This window comes from Protopterus annectens, chromosome 6.part0, assembly GCF_019279795.1.
Source record: "Protopterus annectens isolate FY-2018-M chromosome 6.part0, PAN1.0, whole genome shotgun sequence".
NCBI lineage: Eukaryota > Metazoa > Chordata > Ceratodontiformes > Protopteridae > Protopterus > Protopterus annectens.
In genome coordinates this window covers 760828759-760854901 of record NC_056737.1, presented here as the reverse complement: position 1 = coordinate 760854901, position 26143 = coordinate 760828759, and the positions used below count along the sequence as shown (strand labels likewise).

The following is a 26143-nucleotide window of genomic DNA, read 5'->3' as shown; positions in this document are numbered from 1 at the left end:
AAAAGCCTATGGTGTCAACATTCTCAAGACCTAGAAACAATGATTCCTATCATCATACCTTGCTTACGCCTAGAGTTCCTTTGGTGGGCAAAGGCCTGCCACCAAAACAAGGGACTATCTTTCACACCACCCCCTGCCGCCCAAACCCTAACAACATATGCATCCAACTATGCATGGGGGGCTCACCTGGCAGGGAAGTGCATTCAGGGCAAATGGAACTCAAGTCAAATGCACCTGCATATCAATCAAAAAGAAATGTTAGCTGTACAGAAAGCTCTGACAGCCTTCAAGGACCACATTCTTCCAGGGCAACTAATAGTAAAGACGGACAACACCTGTGTTACGTGGTACATAAACAAGCAGGTGAGTACACATTCTTAACCCCTCTGCAGACTAGCCATGGCATTGTGGAACACAGCCTTGAGCTACCAAGTGCACCTACAAGCTCAATTCCTTCCAGGAAAATTAAATACACTGACAGACGGACTAAGCAGAAACCTCATGGACCAACATGAGTGGAAACTAGAACAAAGAATTTCAACATGTTGACAAGCAAATGGGGGAGCCCAGATATAGACCTGTTTGCCTCTCCCCAGAACTACCAATTGGAAAAATTTTGCACAAGGACTCCCCACAAACAAGCCTGGAAAGTGGATGCTCTGTCCTTCAGCTGGAAAAACCTATCAGTCTATGCCTTCCCCCCCCCCTCTGCGTCTGCTCTCCAGTGTACTACTAAAAATCAAATAGGACAAACCAAGGATGATTTTGATTGCTCCGTACTGGCCGCGCCAACACTGGTACCCCCTCCTGCGCAGTGTGTCATGGTTATTTCCATGGCACCTGCCTCAGACTCCTTGCCTGCTGTCTCAGCAGGAGAATCAGATTCTGCACCCTCAGCTTCCAACACTGAACCTTGCAGCCTGGCTAATTACTTAATCTGTCCTTTACCATCCCTCAGCAAACCGGTGATGGATATCATTTTAGTGGCAATGAGGCCTAGTACTAGAAAATCTTATGCTGAAAAATGGAAAAGATTCTGTGCCTGGAACCAAACTCAAGGGATGAGCGCAGCAGTGCCCAATTTGCCTCAGATTTTACAATACTTAACTGCGATACTTCACAAGGGCCTGTCTTTTTTTCTCCAAAAATCCACACCTCAGCCATTTCAGCTCATTATAACACAGAACCCTCCCCTCTTCTCTCATCCACTGCTCAAGCAGTTCCTCAGAGGGGCCAAAAATTTGAGACCACCCAAGAGAGCTCCAACCCCAGCCTGGGACCTTAACTTTGTCTTGGAGAAACTCACTCTACCTCCTTTAGAGCCAGCTGCTACTGCAGACTTAAACTTTCTTTCTTGGAAAACAGCTTTCCTTTTAGCAATCACTTCAGCTAGAATGGTATCTGAATTACAGGCCCTTATGGCAGTGGACCCTTTCATCATCTTTCATGCGTACAGGGTGTCCCTCACCACCAATCCAGCCTTCATGCCCAAGGTGGTATCCAGTGTGGCTCTTAATCAGTCCATTCATTTGCCAACCTTCTTTCCCAATCCACAGAATAAAGGGGAATGGATACTGCATTCCTTAGATGTGCACAGACAACTTAGATTCTACTTGGACAGGACTAAACCATAAAGGAAATCTGAACAACTGCTGGTGGCATTTGCTGCAGGGGCAGAGGGGAATGCTATCTCAAAGCAAACCATTTCTAAATGGATAAGCCATTGCATTCATTTCTGCTATAAGCACCATGGAAAACTTATCCCCCAGGGGATCAGACCTCACTCCACCAGGGCTGCATCTACCTCTACAGCCTTTCTCAAAGGTGTCCCTACCAGGGACATCCTAGAAGCTGCTACCTGGAGTTCTGTACATACTTTCACCAAGCGTTATAATTTGCCAATTTTCTCTAAATCCAGAGCTGGCTTTGCCACTGCAGTCTTGCAGGGCCTTATAGCTGGCCCTAATGCTATCTAAATTCCTCCTCCCAACCATAGCTTTGGGAATCTACCCAAATGCAATGACTGCAACAGTGAAACACGAAGAACATAGTACAGTTGTGTACACTTACCATAAATGTAGATGTCTGAGTGTATTCACTGTTGCAGTCCTGGTTACCCTCCCTCCAGCCCCCTAACTTCTTTTGGCTATACCTCTACTTTCCTTTACTATGCTTAAAAGCCTTTTTGGTGTATTTACTTTTTTTTGTTGTAGGTGTATCTTTCTGCTTTTATGTTTAATTGCTTCCCATTAGGGGGGCACCTGACATCTGGGGCAAGAAAAACTGATGTAATGGCATCAGCTGCATGTTTTATACCCCTGATGACCTGACGTCATGGAAGAAAGGACAGCAACCGACGCAGGACCCAAGACTTTGTTAATCAGGCCCACTGAGTGCAACCTGCAAGCAGATAACCCAAATGTAATGACTACAACAGTGAATGCACTCAAACATCTACATTTATGGTAAGTGTACACAACTGTATTTTTCCCTCCGTCCATCCCCCTTTTTTCTTTTTTTTTTCCTTCTCTTCCTTACAAGGGACATATTGGTATTTACTTTCTACTGGTGGGGTTCTTACACCAGAACCTGGCTCCTACTTGGGGGCTCCTGACAGGTTAGGGCAAGAAAAACTGATTTAATGGCATTGGCTGCCTTACTTTATACTACTGACAACCTGACGTCAGTCCTGAAGTGACAGCAACCGACGCAGAAATACTAAATCTCTGGTATTCGGGCCAGCCGAGGGCTACCCTGGCAGGGATAACCCAAATGTGATGACTACAACAGTGATTACACCCAAACATGTACATTTATGGTAAGTGTACACAACTGTACTTTCTTTGTTCCTAGAAGTAGAAACAGGAAGACATTCATAGAATACATGTAGCCATTTAGCTTTGCAGTTTTGGTTGCATCTCCAGCAATTAGTATTTCTGTATTTAGTAAGTGTTGCTATCCTGTCAGGAGTTTGAAAGGCTCTGTTAGAATTTCCAAGTAAAAATACACCAGCATAGTACCAATTGGGTGTTTCTCATTAATTCTAATAAATATATTTTTATTATTTTCTGGGATCATTAAAATTTTTCCTAGTGAAATAAAATTACAGAACTAGGTATTATATTAAGCAAACATTTTGTATAAATTAGAGACAGTGTTCCTGGGATTGGTTATAATTACAGATAAGTATTTTATTAGATTATTCCTTTAGCACAATCCCACTATTTTCTACATTTATTTTTGTTTGAATTCTAATACTTTGTAAAAATAGTCAGTGTTAAGAATCTAAATCAAGTTCTATGAGTAAAATGTGTATTGATTTGAGAATCTAAATAAAATTCTAGGAGTAAAGTTTGTATTGATTTAACTACCTTTCCATCAAGGCAATACCACCAGCCTAAAAAATATTACACTTCCACTGAAGAAGCCTCTGAGATATGAAGTACTCTTAAAAAAAAAATATATATATATATCTTTTAGCAATGGTAAAATTAATTAGTGTGTCAAACCAAAGTGTCAAATCTGGAAAACCAAGAGTAGTAGATTTAAAGTATTTTAAGATAGAATTAACATACTTTGTGTGTTGGAGACTAGATATTAAACTGAATATAGCTACATAAAGCCACATCATGTTTATAATTTCAGTAGAAGTGTAACTTTTTATTTTATTAGGAATAGAGAGAGAAATATGTTGAGACTTCCAATTCACTATATAGGTACTAGGCATCCAATTAATTATTACTGTAAAATCATCTCCATTGCATAGGTTCTATTTTGTAGTGTTAATAACCTCTAATTGACAAGGTCTGATATGATGGCCAAAATCAATCCTAAGTTTCTTTGGAAACAAAAGAAAGTTTAGTAGGGTTGGGTTTTTTAGTGACCCTAATTAGTAGGAGCTAAAATGTGTATTATATTTAACTTTTTTAATTAAACCATTTTTATTAACTAAAAGCGGTCTTCAACGATATGATTAATTTATTCCAAATTAGATATCCAAATGGTTGTATCTTTCAGAATTCTTTCTCTAGTTTCCTCAAAGGATTTTTTTGATGGATGTACCCAGAAATGACAGTTTGGGATTCCTTTCTAATAAAATTACAGTAATTCTTGTGAATTTTTTGTTTATAATAAGGTAAGTTTGATTTCATATTTATTAAAATGAAAACCTGATAGTTTAGTTTTTTTAATGACTGAGGCCAGTTCACTCAACAATTCTTCAGAATTTAGTAATGCTATCTTTATACCATCTGTGGGGAAAAAACAATTTTAGAATTATAGATGAAGTTCATCATGTTTCACTGTTGCAGTCATTACAATTGGGTTATCCTGCTGGCAGGCTACCCGCAGTTGGCCTGAATTCCAAAGTCTTGGTCCGGCGTCTGTTGCTGTCGCCTCCTCCTCCCTGACGTCAGTGTGCCAGGGGTATAAAAGATGCAGCCGACGCCATTTTCTTCAGTCTTTCTTGCCGCACAGTGCCTGAAGCAAAAGCAGTTCGCAAGTGCCGGTCGGCCCACTCCTGAGAATTTCAAGCCCAAATTTCAGATCCGAAGTCTTCATTAAAAGCTAAGTACCCCGTTGGGGAAACTTTTTTCTTGCTCCAGACCAATGTCAGAAAACGGTAATAATTGTATTTCTTGTGGGAAGCAAATACCTCATAAGGATTTTCATTCTTACTGGATTCCTTGCCTAGGCCCTGACCACGACGTTGCTAGTTGTCGGTTTTGTGCTAGATTTAACCAATGCACTATTAAGCTTCTGTCCGATTTTGCATTTCATTACTTTGGCAGAAGATTTAATTATATAATGCCGTCAGAACAGCGGACTACCAGAATTTACAAAAAACGCAAGGAAAAAGAGGAGGACAGGCATCCGAGGTCCAAAACCGACGATGAGGCTTCTTCTAGGCCAGTCGCTGGTTCTCAGTGAGGCGCTTTTGCAGCCTCTGACGACTGCTACTTTAGAGCCGCAGGCTGATACCGACTCCCACATGGAGTCAACCAGGCCTACAGAAACTCAAGGTATTGGACCTTCAGAAACTATTCCCTCAGATGGGTGTGGAGCCGCTGAGCAGGCACCGGCTTCTGAGGGCGTTTTCAGACCTACACAATTGTATGTTAAAACTACTTCAGCTACAAAAGCAAAGACTAAAGCAGCTTTAAAGACAAAGAAACAAGTACAACAGCCCCATGGACAGGCCTCTGTGGCTAAAAAACAGATGCTCAAAATGGCCGAAGACCTAATTACTTTGATCAGGGGTTCTCATCCACCTCCTGACAAGAGGCCTAGGCAAGAGGTAGAATATGAATCTTCAGGTCAGGTTTCAACTTCATCTGATTCCTCTTCTGATCAGGAATACTCTTTTCCTCCTTATGAGGATTCTGATGCTGAAGAATCTATCTCCTCAGCTTCTCCTCCTGAGGATTATTCTTTTGGGGAAACACTGCATACCATGAGGCAGCATTTCCACTGGGAGAGCCAAGATTATTCAGAATCTAAGAAAAGGCTCAGAGATTTTCTTTTACTGCCTCAACACGGGCCCCTGGCTATTCCACCTGTGCTAGACATTGTAGATGATGTATTTTCAGTGTCCAGTCTGACTCCAGACTCCTTACCTCCAGCTCCTGTTAAGCCAGACTGATACTACAGGGTCCCAGACTCCCACAAATTTCTTTTTAAAAAACCCTGCTGCTGACCCAGAAACTATCTCTCAGGGTCCCAAGGGGGTCAAGGCTTCCACTGCAAAAAACCCTACCCCCACTGACAGAGATTCCAGGGCATTGGACATATGGGGAAAAAAGATTTACACTTCTGCTACCTTGGCTATAAGGGCTTTAAATTGTCAGTTTCACATGCTTCAATATCAGCAATACATTATGTCACTGCTTAAACAGAAAAATGTTGACAAATTCTGAATGTGCAGAAAATAAAGAAGTGCAGGATTTATTGCATGCAGCTGAACAAGTTGGAAAGCATACTTTACAATGTGGTTTTGATTCTTTGGAGGCCTCCTGCAGAGCCGCTGTTACGGGTTATGTCATTAGGAGGCATGCTTGGTTAAAGGAACAGAATCTGCCTGATCATGTTAAAGCAAAATTATTAGATGCTCCATTACAACATGATACCTTGTTTGGTGTTAAAGCAGAAGAGGTGTTGAAGAAAATGGAGGACTACGCCAAATCTATGCAAACAGTCAAGGATTTCTTACAGGTACAGCCTCCAAGATTTAGCAGACACTGGCCTACAAAGAATTGGTCCCTTCCAGTGTCAGACAGGCCACAAAGAGGCAGATACAGACGCCCTAGAGGCAGATCTCAGCCCCAAGGTTCATACAGGCCAAAACAATGGGGTACTTCTACCTCCAAAAGCGGAGAAGACAAATCACAGCCATACAGAAAGCAGTCCCAATGACTTCCCCCTACCAGCACCAAGCACTTATCTTCTGGCAGCTCCTTTAGGGGGAAAACTAGCACTTTTTTCACAAAACTTGCACCTAATCACCCAGGACAAATGGGTCTTGAACATAGTATCACAAGGTTACAGGTTCCACTTTCACACCATGCCAAGGGCAAATGGTATGCCGGACCTGCCAAAAAATCAATGGGCAGACTCACAAAAACAAGTTTCATCCCTCATGGACATGAGGGCCATTCAGCAAGTATCACAACAAGAGCAGGGACAAGGACTTTACTCAAGACTTTTCTTGGTGCCCAGAAAGGACAAAGCCTGGAGGCCAATACTGGACCTATCTATTTTAAACACATACCTGGATATTCCAAAATTCAAAATGTTGACTCTGCAGCAGCTTCTGCCCATGCTGGGCAAGAAGGCTTGGCTTGTAACTTTAGACCTAAAAGATGCATACCTGCATGTTCCAATCAGACAATCCTGCAGAAGACACCTCACATTCATAGCTGGCTCAATGCACTACCAATTCTCTGCACTGCCCTTTGGCTTATCTACTCGCACAGGGTCTTCACAAAATGCCTGGCACCAGTAATTGCTTTTTGCAGACAAAGAGGAATACAAATATATCCTTACTTGGACGACTGCCTTATTCAAGCAGAGAACAAGGACATACTACTACAGCATCTGGCGTTTGTAAAAAGATTATTAACATGCCTAGGGTACACAGTAAATGAAAAGAAATCAAAACTTGTACCATAATATTCCTGGGTGCAAGCTTAAATACAACTGCCCAGATGGCTTATCTCACGTCAGACAAACAAAGGCAACTGACTACTTATTTCAAAAAGTTGGCAACAAACACCCAGTTAACTGCAAGAAAAATTCTGCAGGCTTTGGGCTTCATGGCATCCTGCATTCTGCTAATTCCATATGCAAGACTACATATGAGGAAATTACAATGGTATCTAAAGAGTGTTTGGACTCAACATTGCCACAGCCTGGAAACAATAATTACACTCATTCCCTGCCTGCAACAGGAGTTTCGATGGTGGGAAAAGGCCTGTCACCACAAACAGGGGCAGCCATTCACCATACCCCCAGCCAGGCAGACATTGACAACAGATGCATCGGATTATGCCTGGGGGGCCCACATGACAGGAAGATGTATTCAGGGCTCATGGTCCGCAAACCAAATGCATCTACATATCAACCAAAAAGAGATGCTAGCTGTTCAAAATGCCCTGACAGCCTTCAAGGACCTACTTCATCCAGGACAACTACTAAGGACGGACAATACTACAGTTATGTGGTACATAAGCAGGGAGGCACACATTCCTACCCCCTTTGCAGATTAGCCATGACTTTGTGGGACACAGCATTGACTTACCAGGTACATCTGCAAGCACAATTCCTGCCAGGAAGGATAAATACTCTGGCAGATGAACTAAGCAGAAACCTCATGGATCCCCATGAGTGGAAATTGGATCCACAAGTCTTCAATATGATAACAAGGAATTGGGGATGCCCGGACATAGATCTATTTGCCTCCCATCACAACTGCCAACTACAGAGATTCTGCACAAGGACTCATCACAAGCAAGCATGGAAAGTGGATGCTTTATCTTTCAGCTGGAAAAACCTAACAGTATATGCCTTTCCTCCACTGCCTCTCCTCCCCAAAGTACTCCTAAAGGTCAGACAAGAGAAGCCAAAAATTATATTGATTGCCCCAGAATGGCCACGCCAGCACTGGTACCCAATCCTCAGAAACTTGACTCAATGCCCAGCTTGGGCATTACCTCAAATTCCCCACTTACTGACCCAACAAAGCAATCAGATCCTACACAGCCAACTCAGGACCTTAAATCTGGCAGCATGGCGGATAATGTAGCTTTTCAAAACACGCCTCTCTCTAAAGTGGTGATGGATGTTATTTTGGAGGCCAGGAGGCCCAGTACCAGAAAATCGTAAGCAGGAAAATGGAAGAGATTCTGTGCTTGAAACCAGGCACCAAGGAATTAACATAACTGTTAATATCCCTCAGATTTTACAATACTTAACTGAGATGCTGGACAAAGGCCTATCCTTTTCATCAATTAAGATTCATGCCTCTGCCATTTCAGCTCATTACAATACAGAGCCACCTATTTTTTCTCATCCTTTATTAAGGCAGTACCTTAGAGGAGCCAAAAACTTACAGCCTCCAAGGAGATCACCAATACCTGCATGGGACCTCAATTATGTCTTGGAAAAACTCACTCTTTCTCCTTTTGAGCCAGCCGCTACAGCTGACATAAAATTTTTATCATGGAAAACAGCTCTGCTCCTAGCAATAACCTCTGCAAGACGAGTCTCAGAGCTACAAGCACTCATGGCTGTGGAACCTTTTATTTTTCATCCAGATAGGGTTTCTCTAAGGACAAACCCCACATTTATGCCTAAGGTAGTGTCCAGTGTGGCCCTCAACCAAACTATTCATTTGCCTACCTTTTATCCAAACCCGCAGAATAGGGGTGAGAAACTTCTGCATACACAGGCAACTGCACTTCTACTTGGACAGAACCAAAGCTTTCAGATAGACTGAGCAATTACTGGTATCATATGCTGCAGGATCACAAGGAAAGGCTATCTCAAAGCAGACTATTTCCAAATGGATAGGTCACTGCATTCGTTTATGCTATTCTCAACATGGCAAATTAGTGCCTAAGGGCATTAAACCACATTCAACCAGAGCAGCATCCACTTCAGCAGCCTTCTTCAGAGGAGTGCCAACCAAAGACAGTTTAGAGGCTGCAACCTGGAGTTCAGTGCACGCCTTTACAAAGCACTACCACTTACCACTGTACTCCAAATCTAGGGCAGGCTTTGCCACTGCAGTCCTGCAGGGCCTCATAGCCACTCCAAATTCTGTTTAGTTCCAGCCTCCCAACCTTAGCTTTGGGATTCAACCCTATTGTAATGACTGCAACAGTGAAACACGATGAACATAGTATAGTTGTGTACCTACCATAAATGTAGATGTTCGAGTGTATTCACTGTTGTAGTCCAGGTTACCCTCCCACCATCCCCCTTTTCTTTGCTGGACCATATCTGTACTTCTCTATTCTATACAACCTATGTGGTGTATTTGCTTGTAGATGAAGGAAACTTGTTACTTTTGGCATGCATGCTTTATAGACATATTTTTAGCCTACCCTTTTGGGGGCACCTGACATCTGGGGCAAGAAAAACCTGAAGAAAATGGCGTTGGCTGCAACTTTTATACCCCTGGCGCACTGACGTCAGGGAGGAGGTGACAGCAACCGACACCGGACCTAGACTTTGGAATTCAGACTGACTGTGGGTAGCCTGCCAGCAGGATAACCCAATTGTAATGACTGCAACAGTGAATACACTCGAACATCTACATTTATGGTATGTACACAACTGTACTTTCTTCGTGTTTCACTGTTGCAGTCATCACATTTGGGTTATCTGCCTACAGGTAGCCCTCAGCCAGCCTGAATACCAGAGTCTTCGGATTTCTGTATCTGATGCTGTCGCTTCTTCCATGACGTCAGGCCGTCAGGGGTATAAAACATGCAGCCAATGCCATTACATCAGTCTTTCTTGCCGTGTGCTGCCCGAAGCAGTTTACAAGTGCCAGTTGCCCGACTCCTGAATTTTTCGTTTTTGAGTTTCAAGCCCAAAGTCTTCAAAAAAGATAAGTACCCCATTGGCAATCCTTTTTTCTTTCTTTGTTTAGGCCCAGACCACGATGTCCCTCACTGTCGGTTTTGTGCCTTGTTCAATGCCCGAACTATTTGTCGTCGGGCTATTTTTGTAGCTAAATACTTTTGTTCTCGATCTACGTACTCCAAAATGGCTTCTTTAAGCCATCCGACTATCGATCTTCCAAAACAATGTAAGGATAAAGACAGAGACAGACTGCATAGGGCCAAAACTGCTGACGATGCTACCGTTAAGCTAGTCTCCAGTCTGCCGGTACTCAGTGAGGAACTTTTGCAGCCCCTGATACCCGCTACTACAGATTCGCAGGCCACTACTGAGACACATTTGAGTCCGGTATGCAGCGATATGCTTCTTCGACTATGGAGTCTGCAGTTGTCTCTACCTTGGATGGGTCCAGAGCTGCTGTGCAGGCACCAGCTTTTGAGGGTGTATTCAGGCCTACAGACTTTCATATTAAACCGACAGCTTCGTTTCCATCTAGAAGTACTGAATTCCTCAGGCCTAAAACTCGCACTACGCCTAGAAAACTGACTACTCAGGCCCATATGCCTCAAAAACAACTGCTTAGAATGGCTGAAGACCTTACTACCTTAATAAGGGGAAGCCAGTCTTCCCCCTCTGAGACCTAGAACCGATTTTCTTTCTGATTCTTCTGATAAGGAATCTGATATCTCTGCTCCTTCTGATTACCAGGATTTGCCCTTATCTACTTATGAGGATTCTGATGCAGAAGGTTCCATTCCATTGCTTCTCCTCCAGAAGATTTTTCTTTTGGTGAAACTTTGCATACCCTTATGGAGCATTTCCGCTGGGAAAGCCAGGACTATTCTGAGTCCAAAAAGAGACTTGGGGAATTCTTACTCCTGCCTCAACACAGGCCTCTAGCTATCCCTCCTGTTCTGGCTATTGTAGATTATATTTTTTTGTAATCTAGCCTTACCCCAGACACTTTACCTCCAGCTCCCAGAAAACCTGACAGGTACTACAGAGTACGTGACTCTCACAAGTTCCTCTTTAAGAATCCTTCTGTGGATCCAGGGACTATTTCCCAAGGACCAAAAGGCATTAAGGCTACTGCTGCCAAAAACCCTACCCCTTCTGATAGAGATTTTAGAGCATTAGACAGATGGGGTAAGAAGGTTTACACTTCTGCTACTTTGGCCATTAGGGCTCTAAATTGCCAGTTTCATATGTTAAAGTTTAAGCAGCATATTATGGAACTACTTAAACAGAAAATGATGATCTTTCCTGACTGTGCCGAACACACAGACTTACAAGATTTAATGCATTCTGCAGAACAAGTTGGTAAACATACTTTGCAATGTGGTTTTGATGCTTTAGAAGCATCTTGCAGGGCTGCTGTCAGTGGGTCTGTACTTAGAAGGCATGCTTGGCTTAAGGAACAAAACCTGCCAGATCATGTTAAAGCTAAATTACTCGATGCACCCTTAAACCAAGACCACCTTTTTGACAACAAAGCAGAGGAAGTCCTCAAAAAGATGGAAGGAAAAAGCTAAATCTATGCAAACTGTTAAAGATTTTCTACAAGTACAGCCTCCCAGATTCAGTAGGCATTGGCCTTCAAAGAACTGGTCCTTTCCAGTTCCTTCCAGGCCTTCTCAGTCCAAACCCAGGAACAGCAGACCTCCAAGACTTCAGTCTCAGGCTACACATAGATCTAAGCAGTGGGTGGGTGGGTGGGGGGGCTCCCACTTCCAAAGCAGGGAGTAGTAAGCCACCCCTCTACGGAAAAATGGCACAGTGACTTGGCCTTAACCCTTCCAAGCCCTGCTTAACTACTTGCTTCCGGAAAGTTCTCCCTGAATGCAAAAAACTGGGAACTCATTACCCAGGACAAATGGGTTTTGAACATGGTTTCCCAAGGATACAGATTCCACTTCCACACACTACCAACCCCAAATGGTTGGCCAGTCCTCCCCCCAAATCAAGCGGAGGCCCAAGAGCAGGTTCTCTCCCTTCTCAGTATCAAGGCTATTCAACCTGTCCCAGCAGAACTAAGGGGACAAGGTTTTTATTCAAGACTGTTTCTGGTATCCAGAAAAGAAAACTCCTGGCGTCCTATCCTGGATCTCTCTGTTCTCAACACCTTTCTGGTGGTTCCAAAATTCAAAATGCTAACTCTTCAACAGCTTCTTCCTATGCTAGCCAAGGATGCCTGGCTGGCAACCCTAGACTTAAAGGAAGCCTTACCTGCACATCCCAATAAGAGAATCCTGCAGACAATACCTATGTTTCAGGGCAGGCTCCATGCACTTTCGGTTCTCTGCACTTTTCTTTGGCTTATCTACTGCGCCCAGGGTGTTCACAAAGTGTCTATCCCCAGCCATTGCATTTTGCAGGTAGAAAAATATTAAAATTTACCCATACCTGGACATTTATCTGATTCAGGCAGAAAGCCAGGACTTGCTATTACGCCTGGCATTTGTAAAGAAACTTCTGTCCTCACTGGGGTACACCATCAACAAAAAGAAATCTCGCCTAGTACCCTGCCAACAGATTATATTCCTGGGAGCAAGCTTGAACACAACTTCCCAGATGGCATTCCTCACTCTGGAGAAACAAGTTTATTTGACAACCTACTTCAAACTATTGGCCACAAAAACCCAGCTATCTGCAAGAAAATACTGCAAGCCCTGGGATGCATGGCCACTTGCATTCTGCTAATTCCATATGCAAGACTGCATATGAGGAAATTCCAATGGTATCTAAAAAGTTTATGGTGTCAACATTCTCAGGACCTGGAAACAATGATTCCTGTCATTCCTTGTGTAAGGACAGAGTTCCTTTGGTGGGCAGAGGCCGGCCTGCTACCACAACAAGAGACTCCCTTTCACTCTACCCCCTGCCACCCAAACCCTAACAGACGCATCAGAATATGCATGGGCGGCTCACATGGCAGGGCAGTGCATTCAGGGCAAATGGAACCTGAGACAGATGCACCTGCATATCAACCAAAAATAAATGTTAGCTGTACATAATGCTCTAACAGCCTTCAAAGACCTTATTCTCCTAGGACAACTATTGGTAAAGGCAGACAACACCACAGTTATGTGGTACATAAACAAGCGGGAGGGAACCCACTCCTACTCTCTCTGCAGACTAGCCATGGCTCTGTGGAGCACAGCCTTGAGCTACCAAGTGCACCTTCAAGCTCAATTCTTGCCAGGAAAACTAAATTCACTGGCAGACCACTTAAGCAGAAATCTCATGGACCTACATGAATGGAAACTAGAACCCAAAATATTCAACCTGTTGAAGAACAAATGGGGTACCCCAGAGGTAGACCTGTTTGCCTCTCCTCAGAACTACCAATTCAACAAATTCTGCACCAGAACTCCCCACAGTCAAGCTTGGAAAGTGGATGCCCTGTCCTTTACCTGGGAAAGCCTCTCGGTTTATGCCTTTCCCCCTCTGCGTCTCCTCTCGAAGGTTCTACTAAAGATCAAACAGGACAAGCCAAGAACAATACTGATTGCACCAGACTGGCCATGCCAGGACTGGTACACCCCCTCTTGCACAGTCTGACACTGCTACAACCATGGCACCTGCCTCAGACCCCCCACCCTGCTGTCCCAGCAGGCGGACCAGATTCTGCACCCTCATCTTCATACCCTGAACTTTGCAGCCTGGCTAATTCCATGAGCTCTCCTCTTGCATCCCTCAGTAAGCAGGTGCGGGATGTCATTCTGGAGGCAAGGAGGCCTAGTACCAGAAAATCCTATGCTGAAAAGTGGAAAAGATACTGCTCCTGGAGTCAGGCTAAGGGGATGGCTACAACAATGCCTAGCTTATCTCATATTCTAGCGTACTTGACAGAAATGCTCCACAAGGGCCTATCGTTCTCGTCAATTAAGATTCATACCTCTGCCATTTCAGCACATTATAATACTGAGCCACCCCTCTTCTCTCACCCCTTACTTAAACAGTTCCTTAGAGGGGCCAGAAATGTAAGACCCGCCCCAGGAGAACTCCCACTCCAGCGTGGGACCTTAACTTTGTATTGGTAAAGCTCAGTCTCCCCCCCCTCCCCCCTTTGAGCCAGCTGCAATAGCAGAGTTGAAATTCCTTTCCTAGAAAATACCCTTCATTATCTTCCATACGGACAGGGTTTCCCTCAGGACTAATCCTTCCTTTATGCCCAAGGTGGTGTCTAGTGTGACCCTAAACCAGTCCATTCATTTGCCTACCTTTTTCCCTAATCCCCAAAACAAAGGGGAACAGATACTGCACTCTCTGGGCGTGCACAGACAACTTAGATTCTTTTTGGACAGGACTAAGTCTCTCAGAAAATCTGACCAGCTACTAGTTGGCTTTGCTGCAGGGGCAGAGGGGAAGGCCATTTTAAAGCAAACCATTTCCAAATGGATAGCCCATTGCATTCATTTCTGCTACAAGCACCATGGAAAACCTACCCCACAGGGGATAAGATCACATTCCACCAGGGCTGCATCTACCTCTGTGGCATTTCTCAGAGGAAGTCCCTACCAGGGTCATCCTGGAAGCTGCTACCTGGAGCTCTGTACATACCTTCACCAAGCCATTACCACCTACCTATCTTTTCTAAATCCAGAGCTGGATTTGCCACAGCAGTCTTCCAGGGCTTAATAGCGGGCCCTAATGCTCTTTAACTACCTCTTCCCTTCCTTAGCTTTGGGAGTCAACCCAAATGTGATGACTGCAACAGTGAAACATGAAGAACATAGTGCAGTTGTATACACTTATCATAAATGTAGATGTTCGAGTGAATTCACTGTTGCAGTCCTGGTTACCCTCCCTCCAGCCCCCTGACTTCTCTTGGCTCTACCTTTCCTTCTTGTTTGGTGTATATATATTTTTTCATGTGTATTTGCTTTTTGATAGGGGTGTACCATACCATATAATTGCTTCCTATTGTGGGGGCACCTGACATCTGGTGCAAGTAAAACTGATGCAATGGCATCAGCTGCATATTTTATACCCCTGACGTCATGGAAGAAGAGACAGCATCCGACGCAGAAATCCGAAGATTCTGGTATTCAGGCCGGCTGCGCTACCTGCAAGCAGATAACCCAAATGTGATGACTGCAACAGTGAATACACTCGAACATCTACATTTATGGTAAGTGTACACAACTGTACTTTATCTTTCATTTCTAGGCCATTTATTTTTGGATTAGATCTAATAGAATTTGCTAATATTTCACGAGAAATAGATAAAGGACAACCTTTTTTTTGTTCCTCTAGTTGGTGAAATTGATTCTGAAGAGAACAGAAGTTTAGTGAATCAAAACCTTTTCAAAATGTAGACCAACAAAAAGTGTCTTGTGTTTTATTATTTAGAATGTCCAGAAGTGTTATTTTTTAATACTGTCTTAGGTTTGTCTGTTAAATATAAAGTGCGATTGATAAGTATTGCTCAGATCAGGTATAGATTCCTTTAGTTTATTAGCTCGAATGGACATAAGAATGTTGTGGTCCCTGTTTGTTAGAGTGATTGGCCTGTATACAGAACATAGTTGAGGGCCCTTATCTTCTTTAATAATTGGCGTGATTAATAAACATTTCCAGGAGGGATGGATTACCCCATCTAGCTGTACATCTAAGACTTCTTGAAGTAACTATATCAATTGACAGTAATTTAAGTATTTCTGGTGTTAAACTATCAATTCCCATGGATTTATTTGGTTTCACTACTTTTATTTTATCCAAATTATAATTGAAAAAGATTTGGTCAGTCTATATTTTAATTCATATGATATTTTTTTAATGTCAGAGTGTTCATTTTTTATCATGCTTTGATTCTGGGTTTAAGGATATATACTACTGTCTAAACACATCCACAATTCTCCTTATGTCAGTACATTTTTTGTTATTATTAGGATTTTTTGTGCATTTACTATGAAGGTATTTAAATTGTAGTTTTAATCTCTTTGATAAATTCCTTAAACTGCATTGAAGGTACAAAAATCTTGTTGTAATACCAAACACTTTGCACCAGTCCCCATGCACAGAGGTGCACTTTTGCTCTTTAATGTGGATCTTGAATGTTTCAGGCAACCTCAACTATGAGACTTTTTTTTTCAACATCAATTCAACAGCATGTTGATATTTTTTAATAAAGCACAGCTTTTATGCTTATATTTTACTCTGTTTAATTTGTTTTGTTTATTTTCTACAACTAAACCCTGTTTTGTTTTTTTTCTATTGTATTTTCTGTGATTTTTTTTCCTTTTCTTTTGAAGGACTCTGAATTGTATGATTGGTCAGATGAAACAGATACTGGCTGCTGAACAAAAAAAAACTGATTTTAAGCCTGAAGATGAGAACAATGTCCTGATTCAATACACCAGTGTAAGTATTAGACATTAATCCTAACCTACAGATTGTGAGTTAAGCATCTTCTAGAGATTTTTGGATGAGGATATAAACAGAATGCTATACACTATTTTAAATTTTAAAATGTCATTATTTTATTTTTTTACAATAATATGCAATTTTATTGTTGAATCATACAAGTTTTCTTACAGGTGTGAAAATTTATGATTAGCATACTTTTACATGATAGTGGCAGTTGAAACCCTTGTTTAAATTGATAGACTTACTTATTACTAATGCATGGTGCTGCTGCTGCTTACGTTTATGATTTGCAGGGGCAAAGTTGCTCTTATGTTTGTTGGGGGAGACACCATTTTTAAAGTCTAGGTTTATCTGAAGTCATTAGGTGATGAATAGTTCAAGCTCTACCTTGATGCAAAGAGAGGGTTTTATTGTGTGTGTGTCTGTGTTTTTTCATTAGTTAACTAGTTAATTTTACTTTTTTTATTCAACAGGAGCAGCCCAGTAGCACTGTCTAAGTGACTTTCTCTTTGTCACATAGTAGTCAAATAGATGCTAAGGGAATCAAACCCTGGATTGAGTGATGAATTCCATTAGCACTCATGGCCTTAATCCTCTGTGCAAAGCTGCCTGGCCACAGTGGGATATAATGGTCCCTCTAAATAGCTGTAGGCGTAGGCCATATCCTTCCAGAGGGGATGGGGCTGTATCTCAGGCATCCAATCACTACAGGTCACATTTTTTATTCAAAAATCAAGTATCATTCTTCTCTGCATGAACTCTTTATTGGCTTGTGTATTCCTGTTTGCCAGTGGCTGTAAATATAAAGTAAATAACAAAATGGAAAGAGGGCACCTCTATCTGCATCTTGTGTCCAAACACAGTTTGTCAGAGAAGAGTCTTCTCAGCTTAATTCTTACCTCCAACCTTTATATTTTCTCTTAATTAAGTCTGTTTTTCTGTCAGTGAATGCAAATGTTTCCATCGCCCTAGCCATAAAATCAGGAGCGGCCTTAGGTTAACTGGTGCTCTAGACAAAAGCGCTCCACGGCGCACCCTGCCACACCACCCGGTGCCCCCATCCTGGTCTACCTACACCAAATAAATACTGAAAAAGCGCCCCTACTAGAGCGGCACCATAGGTGGCTGCCTAGTTGGCTTATGCCTAAGGCCGACTGTGCATAAAAACCCAGCTGACTCTAATGAATGTTTTCCCTGCATCAATACCCATCAGCAGTAGCAGAATTTTTTTTACATTCTGCTTCCCTCTGGATAATTATTGTCCTATTTCGTTACCTGCCACTTATCACACTTATTCATAACTACGTATTTGGCCAACCTTTGCCATTCTGTTAACCAGTGTAGACATAGTGAAGACTTTATAATCAAGGTTTAACATAGAAATGGGTCTGTATAAAGGTGGAGCTGAAGAGCCTTTATGCTGTTTGGGTAACAGCACCACAAGTTTCTATCAAGATGCTAATGCTTCCTTTCCTTTTGAAATATTGTTAAACAAAACCTTCCACATATTTCTTCCTTCCTAACTTCTAAACTGCCACAAGAATACCATGTTGATCAATTTTACATCACAGTTTTCATCTTATCTCTTCCTGTTTTAATTGTTCAGCCTCATCTTCCTGTAACCTTTGCTTAATTAACTCTTCCATAATTTTCATTTGTGCCTTTTTTGGTTTCCTCATCCTCTGTCTTATATAAATTTTCATAAAATTTCCAAAGTATATCTAATTCCTCTATAGTATCTTTGGTTGTTATTCTTGTCATGGGCTACCTCAATTTGGTGACAGTCCTTTCTACTTTCTGTTGTCTCGATTGCTGTGCTAAATGTTTCTGGCTATGAAGTTACCAAAAAATAGTTGTTGTGCTGGGTGATAGAGTATTGATACCCTTTAGGCACCTTTTTCTGAGCATGTGCAACAAGTACTAAAGGCTGTTAAAAACTTTCTAATTGAAGCCATTCTAAGAACAAAGCCAATTTAAGGCCTGGATACCTGTAGTTCTTACTTATTTGTATGAGTCATTATCCTCTGGCCTTTCTTACTCATCTATATAGATTAATCTTTTAACCATTTATGCTCGACTACCCGTAGGCCCTCTCCTTTCTACCTGCCCTAAAGCAAGCAGTTTTTGAAAAGGATTTACATATCTATCCACCTCAAAAACAGGTGGCTCCTCCTTGGGAACCTAATTTTATGCTTGAAAAACTAACTGTTCCATTTGCACTAATTCGTTGAGCTGATTTGAGGTTCTTGACGTGGAAAACTGTGTTCCTTATTGCTCTGACTTCTATAAGAATAGTATCTGAGTTATAAGCTGTTATGGTGAGTCAGCCCTACCTCATTTTCACAAGAATGTGGTTTTCTTGAGAACAAATACTTCTACTTTTTTATGTCTAAAGTGGTTTCAGATTGTACCGTGAACCAATCTATTAATCTCCGTGAATTATTTCCAGAACCTAAAAACAAGTGAGAAAGAATCCTGTATACACTGGATATCCATAGGTAGCTCAGATAATTGGACAGAAATAAATCCTTCAGGAAAACCAATAAACTGTTTGTATGTTATGAAGATAAGAAAAAAGAACAACCAGTGTCATTGTAGACCATTTCTAGATGGTTGTCTAATGTTATTCCTTTGTGCTGTTGTCACTATAACAAATCACTTCCAGGCAGGACCCAAGCCCATGTACTAGGACTTTGCCTTCTTCTGTGGCTGTCTGGTATGGAGAGGACTAAAGGTATTCTAGAGGCAGCAACTTGATTCTTTGTACATACTTTAACGAAGCATTATAAACTAGATTCCTTTTTTTAGAACGAGAATAACCGTTGTTATAGGACCATTCTCCAGGGGCTCCTGGATTCTTGAATTCTTTCCTCCTCGTCATGTGTACCTAAACTATGGTAATCTACCCAGCTGGCTTAGTCTCATGCAGGAGTGATCCAATTTTGAAAGTAGTGTAGTTGTGCAAGCAGTACATACCATAACAGTAAATGTTCGTAACAGACCACTGTTGTAGTAGCCATCCCCTTCCTCCATCTCCCTAATTTTGTTTTTGATTTATAGTCAGAGTGTGGACTTGTATATCCTTGTGAATACAGCTACATTTGTTTAGCTACTGCCATTTTCTTTCCTAGCATTTTTCCTTTCAAGTTTATAGTCTCCCTTATAGGTTCATAGGTAGGTACTAGGCTATTGGCCCAAGGGCCTACGTAAGCCTAGCCAACAAGGTTCCCTGGCTTACGCCACCCAAGAAGGTTATTTTCCTGTGCCACTGTCGAACAGAGACACAGAAGTGATCCCCGGGGTGTATTTCCTATTTCCCATCCACTCATCAAGATTTTTCTTGAAGAGTGCTAATGAAGAACTTTGCTTGACATAGATAGGTAGCCTGTTCCAGAGTATAGGAAGTCTCTGGGACAGGAATCTATCGCTCCAGCATGTCCTGTTTATTGTGGTGACAAGGTTTAGGTCCCTAGAGCGTGTAGCTCGGAGGGATTGGGATTTCTTTAGGTGTAGTATGTCCAACAGCTCTGGGTTTGACATAGCTTTATATGTTAGGCAGAGATCACTTCTGAGTAGGCGATATGCTACAGAGTAAAGCTGGAGTTTTTTGAGGCGGTCAGTGTAGGGCATTTGTTTGAGGCCAGTAATCCTCTTTGTGAGGTACTTCTGTGGACTTTCCTGCTGCTGCAGATGTCTTGTGAGGTACATTCCAAAAGTAGCATTTTACTCTATGATGGGTCTAATGAGTGTCGAGTAGAGGAGAACAATGACCTCTTTTTTCCTGGATGAGAACCCTTTTATGATGAGGTGTGCCACGTAGAAGGACTTCCTGACTACTGTGGCGATGTGACTATCAAAGGAGAGACTACTGTCCACCTGGGTCCCAAGGTCTTTTATTACGCATTCGGTGTTAAGTAGATTGCTGCCTATGTGGTAGTTCATGGGTACAGAGTTTTTAACCAAAGGAGATGACACTGCACTTTTTGACATTGAGCTTGAGGCCATGGCTCTGACACCAGGCATCTGTCTCAGCGAGGCCCTTCTGTAGGATGTCCACATCATTTGGGGACTTGACTATGGCTCCTAGTTTGCAGTCATCTGTGAACTTCATTAGCCAGAGGCCTTCTGTGTTAGCCTGTACTTCAGAAAAGTAGATACCAAACAGGAGATGTCCCAGGATGGAACCCTGTGGTACTCCACTTGTCACTGCTTTGAGGTCAGATTTGGAGTCTGCAACTTTTACAGTGTGGGTTCTGTCAGTGAGCCAGTTGGCAACCCATCTTGTGACGTAGGGATTTATACCTAGTTTAGTGAGTTTAGCTATCATTCCAGAATGGGGGATGGCGTTGAAAGCCTTGGCAAGGTCAAGATAGGCTGTGAGAACCACCTTATCCTCATCTGCGGCTTTGGTGATTGCCTCAAAGAAGTCAATCAGGTTCAGGAGGCATGCTCTACCTTTCACAAACCCGAACTGGGTTTGATCCAGAGTTTGGAGGTTACCAATGTCTTTGTTTGAGTTCCATGATGATACGTTCCATGGCCTTGCAGACCAGGCTCATCAGGCTAATAGGTCAATAGTTCCCGGGATCATTGGTGGCTCCCCCTTTGTTGAGTGGGATAACTGTTGCTGTGCGCCGTTCAGTGGGCACAAAGCCTGATGCAAGGTTGCTATTGAACGTGGTGCTTAAGTGGGGAGCCAGTTTGTTCTGAAGTTCATGTAAAACTCAGTGTGGGATGTTGTCCGGTCCCATGGATGCTGTGTTTTTGGCTTTAGAGAGTACAGCTTTTACCTGCGTAGTTGTGATTACAGGGACTCTGCATTCTTCCTGTATAGATATGGGCCCTTTAGGGGGTGAGAGGTGGGTAAAGTTAGCACTGAACCTATCTGCCAGGATGTTGGCAATATCAGTTGGTTCTGTAATTTTCATGCCTTTGTGCTGTAACTCAGAGCAGATCTGGGTGTTGCCATCGAAATTCTTGACATAGTTATAGAATGCTTTGTGGTTGTCCTTGAAATTAGTGGCAAATTTGTTTTCGTAGCTAGCTTTGGAGGATCTTATAAGGGATCTCCGCTTCTTACTGAGGCTGACCAGGGAGCTCGTCCACTCATGGGATCTTACTCTCTTTTGCAACAGTTTCTTCCTTCTGTTGTACAGTTTGTTTATGGCAGGGGACCACCAGATTGGCTTCCTTTTTTTGGAGGATAGTGTCTTGGTCCTGTTTGGGATAGCACGGTCCATGCACTCGTGCAAGTGCTTATAGAGTGCATTTCTGTAGGATTCAGCAGTTGTAACTGTGTTGTCCATCTGCATGGGTGTCATGAAGTTCACCTCTTCTGTCTTAAGAAGCATGAAGTTGGCTTTGGAGAAATTTTTTACTGTGGTTTCCTTAATGGGGTGTGGGGGCGGGATGTGGATATCAAGGGTGATTAGCTTATGGTCGGATCAGACCAACGAGGAGTTGACTTCAGGTGTGGAACACCAGTCACTCATGTTGGTAATGACTAGGTCTAAGATATTGTTGCCCCTGGTGGGGGTGTGGATAAGTTGATCCAGGTCATTGGAGTTTATGAATTCCAGAAAGCGTTGAGCTAAGGAGTTGGTACACGAGTAGATTTCCCAGTTAATTGTGGGGTAGTTGAAGTCGCCCATTATTAGGGTGTTTGTTTGAACCCTAATATTTTCCAGACTGTAGCAGATTAAAATCAGGAAACAATAGTATAGAAAGTCAATTATATGCCAACAATAGACACTCTTGTAAATAATTTTGGTTTTAATGTTTGATATCTGTTTAGAGGTTTTAGCCAACCTTTTTAAATAATTTGTAAATATTTCACTGTCATAAATAACCTGCATTCATGTTTTCTTGTTTTTGGAAATGAATAAAAATATTTACAAAAAAAAAAAAAGAAAAGAGGAGTGGGAATCCTGGGGCATGGTGGGGGATCTGTAGCAAGCTACAGTTTGGATTGCAGTTTTGCCCAGAGTTAGTTGCACTTGGATAACCTCGGATGCATTATGCTGAGCAACTAGCCTGGAGGTGTGGATATCCTTAATGAATATGGACACACCTCCGCCTTTGGTGTTTCGGTCCAGGTTACATGGCTGAAAAGTGTGGTATGAGTTGTAGCCTGGTAGTGCAGGGGTGCTCTCTGGAGCCTTGAACTAGGTCTCAGTCACTGCACAGGTATCGATGTTCTCCATTTTAAGGAGGGCCTCAAGTGAGTGCATTTTGAGATTTAGACTTCTAGCATTGAGTAGCATTGCCTTCAGTTTTTGCTTGCCTGTTCCTGTTATGGTGGTGAATTTGTTATTTGAACTTTGCCTATAAAAGGCACTATAGGGGCAGCAAGAGCCTTAGCCAGTATCTGGAATCCCAGGGGCAACAGGTGCAGGCCATCTGTGGCAAAGCATCGTGGGCTGTCGACCATGTCATCCCAAGCAGACAGGTACTGGATCCCCTTAGTATGACACCAGAAGCTTAGCCAATTGTTGAAGTCTATCATTTTGTCCTTGTACTGCAGTATCATTATGGGCGATGGCAGAATGCTACTCACGGCTAGGGTCATACTTGCCTGGGCTACAAGATCGGAAAGCTCTTCCATGTCTCTCTTTATGTAGTCCAGGGAGGTACGTTTCAGGTCATTCCCACCAACATGGACATTGACAGAGTCATATTTGTACTTGTTGTGGAGTGACCTGAGTGCGTGGGTTATGTGGCAGATCCTGGCACCCAACAGGCAGCTGACAGTAACCTTCTCCTTGTTTAGCCTGGTGAGTGGGACATCAGTGTGCCTGACTATAGAGTCACCTATGACTAGTGTGTTGGGTACGTTGTTTTGCCTTATTGGCTGTGGTTGAGTGGCACACTGAGTCTGTGGGCTGAGTGTCATTTGGGTTGTGTTGGGGGATGGAGGTTGCTTGCGTTTTTGCTTTGGAGGTCCCTGCTTAGACAGATTATTATTGAGAGCCTCCGCAAATGTTTTTGTGTTACTATGTGTGGATTTTGGTGGTGTAGATTTAGTGAGACTATGTGATGAGTGTGGTGTGGCGCAAATGTTTACCTTCTCCTCATGACTGTCAAGTTCAGTCTTGGTTGGAGAGAGCTTTACCTCCAGTTTGGCTAGATAAGTGCATCTCTCACAGGTTGTAGTGTTGGGTGGTAGGAGGAGAGGGTTGTCTGTGTACATGAGGCAATTTCTACATTGCCTCAAGATGCCCAGATTCATAGAGAGGAGAGAACACTGTGAGCTGACCCTTGGACATGCCTGAATAAATAACTATTTTCCTCTAGATAAGTGAGGAAAGTGAGTACAAGAGCTGTTTTTCTCTAAGCAAGTGAGAAAAGTAAGTACAAAAACTGTTTTCCTCTAGGTAATGAGGAAGACTGAGTGCTATAGTAATTAGTAGCTTATTTAGTGCTTACAAGTTCTGAACAAGTGCTGAGCATGAATAAGCAAATTTAAGTACTAAAACTAAGAATCTGTATCTGCACTAGACGAGTTACAGGACAGAAACAAGTGCAAATGCAGGCTTTCAAATCAGAAAGTTGAGAGAGATGGAAGAGATTGCCGAAATGGCCAATAACAATTTCTGGGCCAGAACCACTCCTTATGTGGTAGACAGGTTACCTAGTGCTTACCACTCCCACTGATAAGCTAGAAGGCTTTCCTCCAACACAGAAATGCTTGGAGGGCACAGAAGCTTACACACAGTCCTGGATACAGCAATCTGTATCTGGAGCGCTAGTTACAGGAAAGGTAGGAAACAGGCTTACAGTTTTTTTTTTTTTTTTTTTTACAGAAAAGTTGCACTCTATAGAAAGCTCTGAAGCTTTTCTTGCCCAAATATCCTTTTTATTTGACTGTGCTTGAGCCCAGTGAAGTTAGGGTGTATGGAAGGTGCCCTGAAGCTTTGAAAGCTGGCCATTGGTCATATCCTAGGCAGAATATAACCCAAATAGCTTTGGCTACTGCAACAGTGATCTGTTAGGACATGTACTGATATGGTAAATTTACTTAACACACATGTATTTTGCTCCCAGTCAAACCTCAGAAGTATGCATAGAATGCAACTACAACTTGTCTAGCAGCAGTGTACTGTCTTGGAGCAACAAGTTAGAGTACATCTTTGTGATTGTTAGGTTTACTTCACTTTTCTGATAAAAAGACATAAGACCTCTGTACAGGTGGCTATTTTTGGAGGAGGGGAAAGGAGATCAGCTGTTTATACATCTGACAGCAACAGGTTGAAATGTTATTCTTTTCTGTTTGATGTCCTTCCATATCATTGTTGCAGTATTCTTCAGTGAAGTTATGTCTTGCCAAGGATATACCAATGTCCAGCCAGTATACCAAAGCCTTTAGGGTTTAGAGGCACTGTATGTCGCATGTATGCTTCCCATGTCGGGCCTAAAGGTGGTGTGTGGATGCAGATACTCAGAACAACTTTGCTGCCAGTCTGAACATCATTATCAAACATTGGACTGAATGTCTGTCTGCTGTCCTGGTTACCAAGCTGTCTTCAGATAGGTGCCCCATGAGGATTTATCTATTTTGTTACTTGTGGTCATGTCATCCAGGAAGCGATAATGTCAGTGCTGGTGGCTGATTTCCCTTAAAGACTGTCACAACCAGTGTCATTTTTGCCTTGATGCTTTCCACGACTATACACAGTGATCTGCTTGTCAAGCATTTGTCCCCAAGACCTCCCATAGTCACTCATCTTCCCTTTCCATATGCCTTGAGAGCCAGCATCATAAAATGTTGGCTTGAGGTGCCATGGCAGAGTCCTCCCATTCCGTGGCACAGCTGTCTTCCAAGAAGAAGGCAAAAAAGTGTAGGCTTGATATGGTTGCTATCCAGCCTCCACTCGATATCTCTCTAGAGTCTAGTAAAAGCCCTGAAGAACATCCAGTGTTTGCATCAAATTTCTTTCCCGCAACACCATTGGAGGCTGGCATGCATCTGAGTTCTTGCACATCCTCTGAGGCTTTTCAGACATATGCTCCAGATGGTGAGGGGGGATCCACAGTTAATTATTTCTGAGGAGCCAAGGGGGATTCCTCAAATCTTAGTCAGGGAAGAGATTCGTACTGCTATTATTGAATCCCACCAAGGGACTGAGCTGCCAAGAATTAAGGCAGATGTCCTACTTAAGAAAAAGCAAAAGACCAAGCATATTACCCCATTGCTAAAGATCCGTAAAGTGAATAGCAGGATTTTACTACAGGTGTGTTCAGTGCCCTGATGGCCTTGAAGCCTCCTCAGGGCATGTTAGTCTGTGCTCCTCCGTTGGACTTCCACACCTGTTTAGAGGACAAGGGAATTGGATTCCTCAGATGAGGACCTAAATTCTGGGGAGGAATCCCTTGCATACTCCTGTCATATCCTTCTCTTATAAACTGTGGTTCAGAGGAAGAGACTCCCCCTTAGAAAAATTATCCTTTTGGGATATTATTGCTCGTATGATGGAGCACTTTCAGCGGGGTTGCTCACCGGTCTCTGATATCCAAAAGAGATATACTATGAGCTTCTACAAATGGAGTCTCCCAAGCTGTCTGCAATTCCTCCTGTGTTGGCAGCACTTTTGGACACATTTTCTGCAGCCTTTTTAGCATTTTCAGACCTGGCCCCTAAGAAACTTGA

The 26143-nt window shown here is 42.7% G+C and overlaps 1 protein-coding gene across 1 annotated transcript in view; it reads left to right on the top strand.

Annotated features, from left to right (window-relative positions):
- EXOC5 (exocyst complex component 5) overlaps positions 1-26143 on the top strand; it is a gene marked incomplete in the record, with an annotated part of 1512951 nt that overhangs the window by 1240700 nt on the left and 246108 nt on the right. Inside the window, 1 exon segment of the mRNA XM_044074439.1 lies at positions 16383-16491. Coding sequence (XP_043930374.1) covers positions 16383-16491 — 109 coding nt within the window.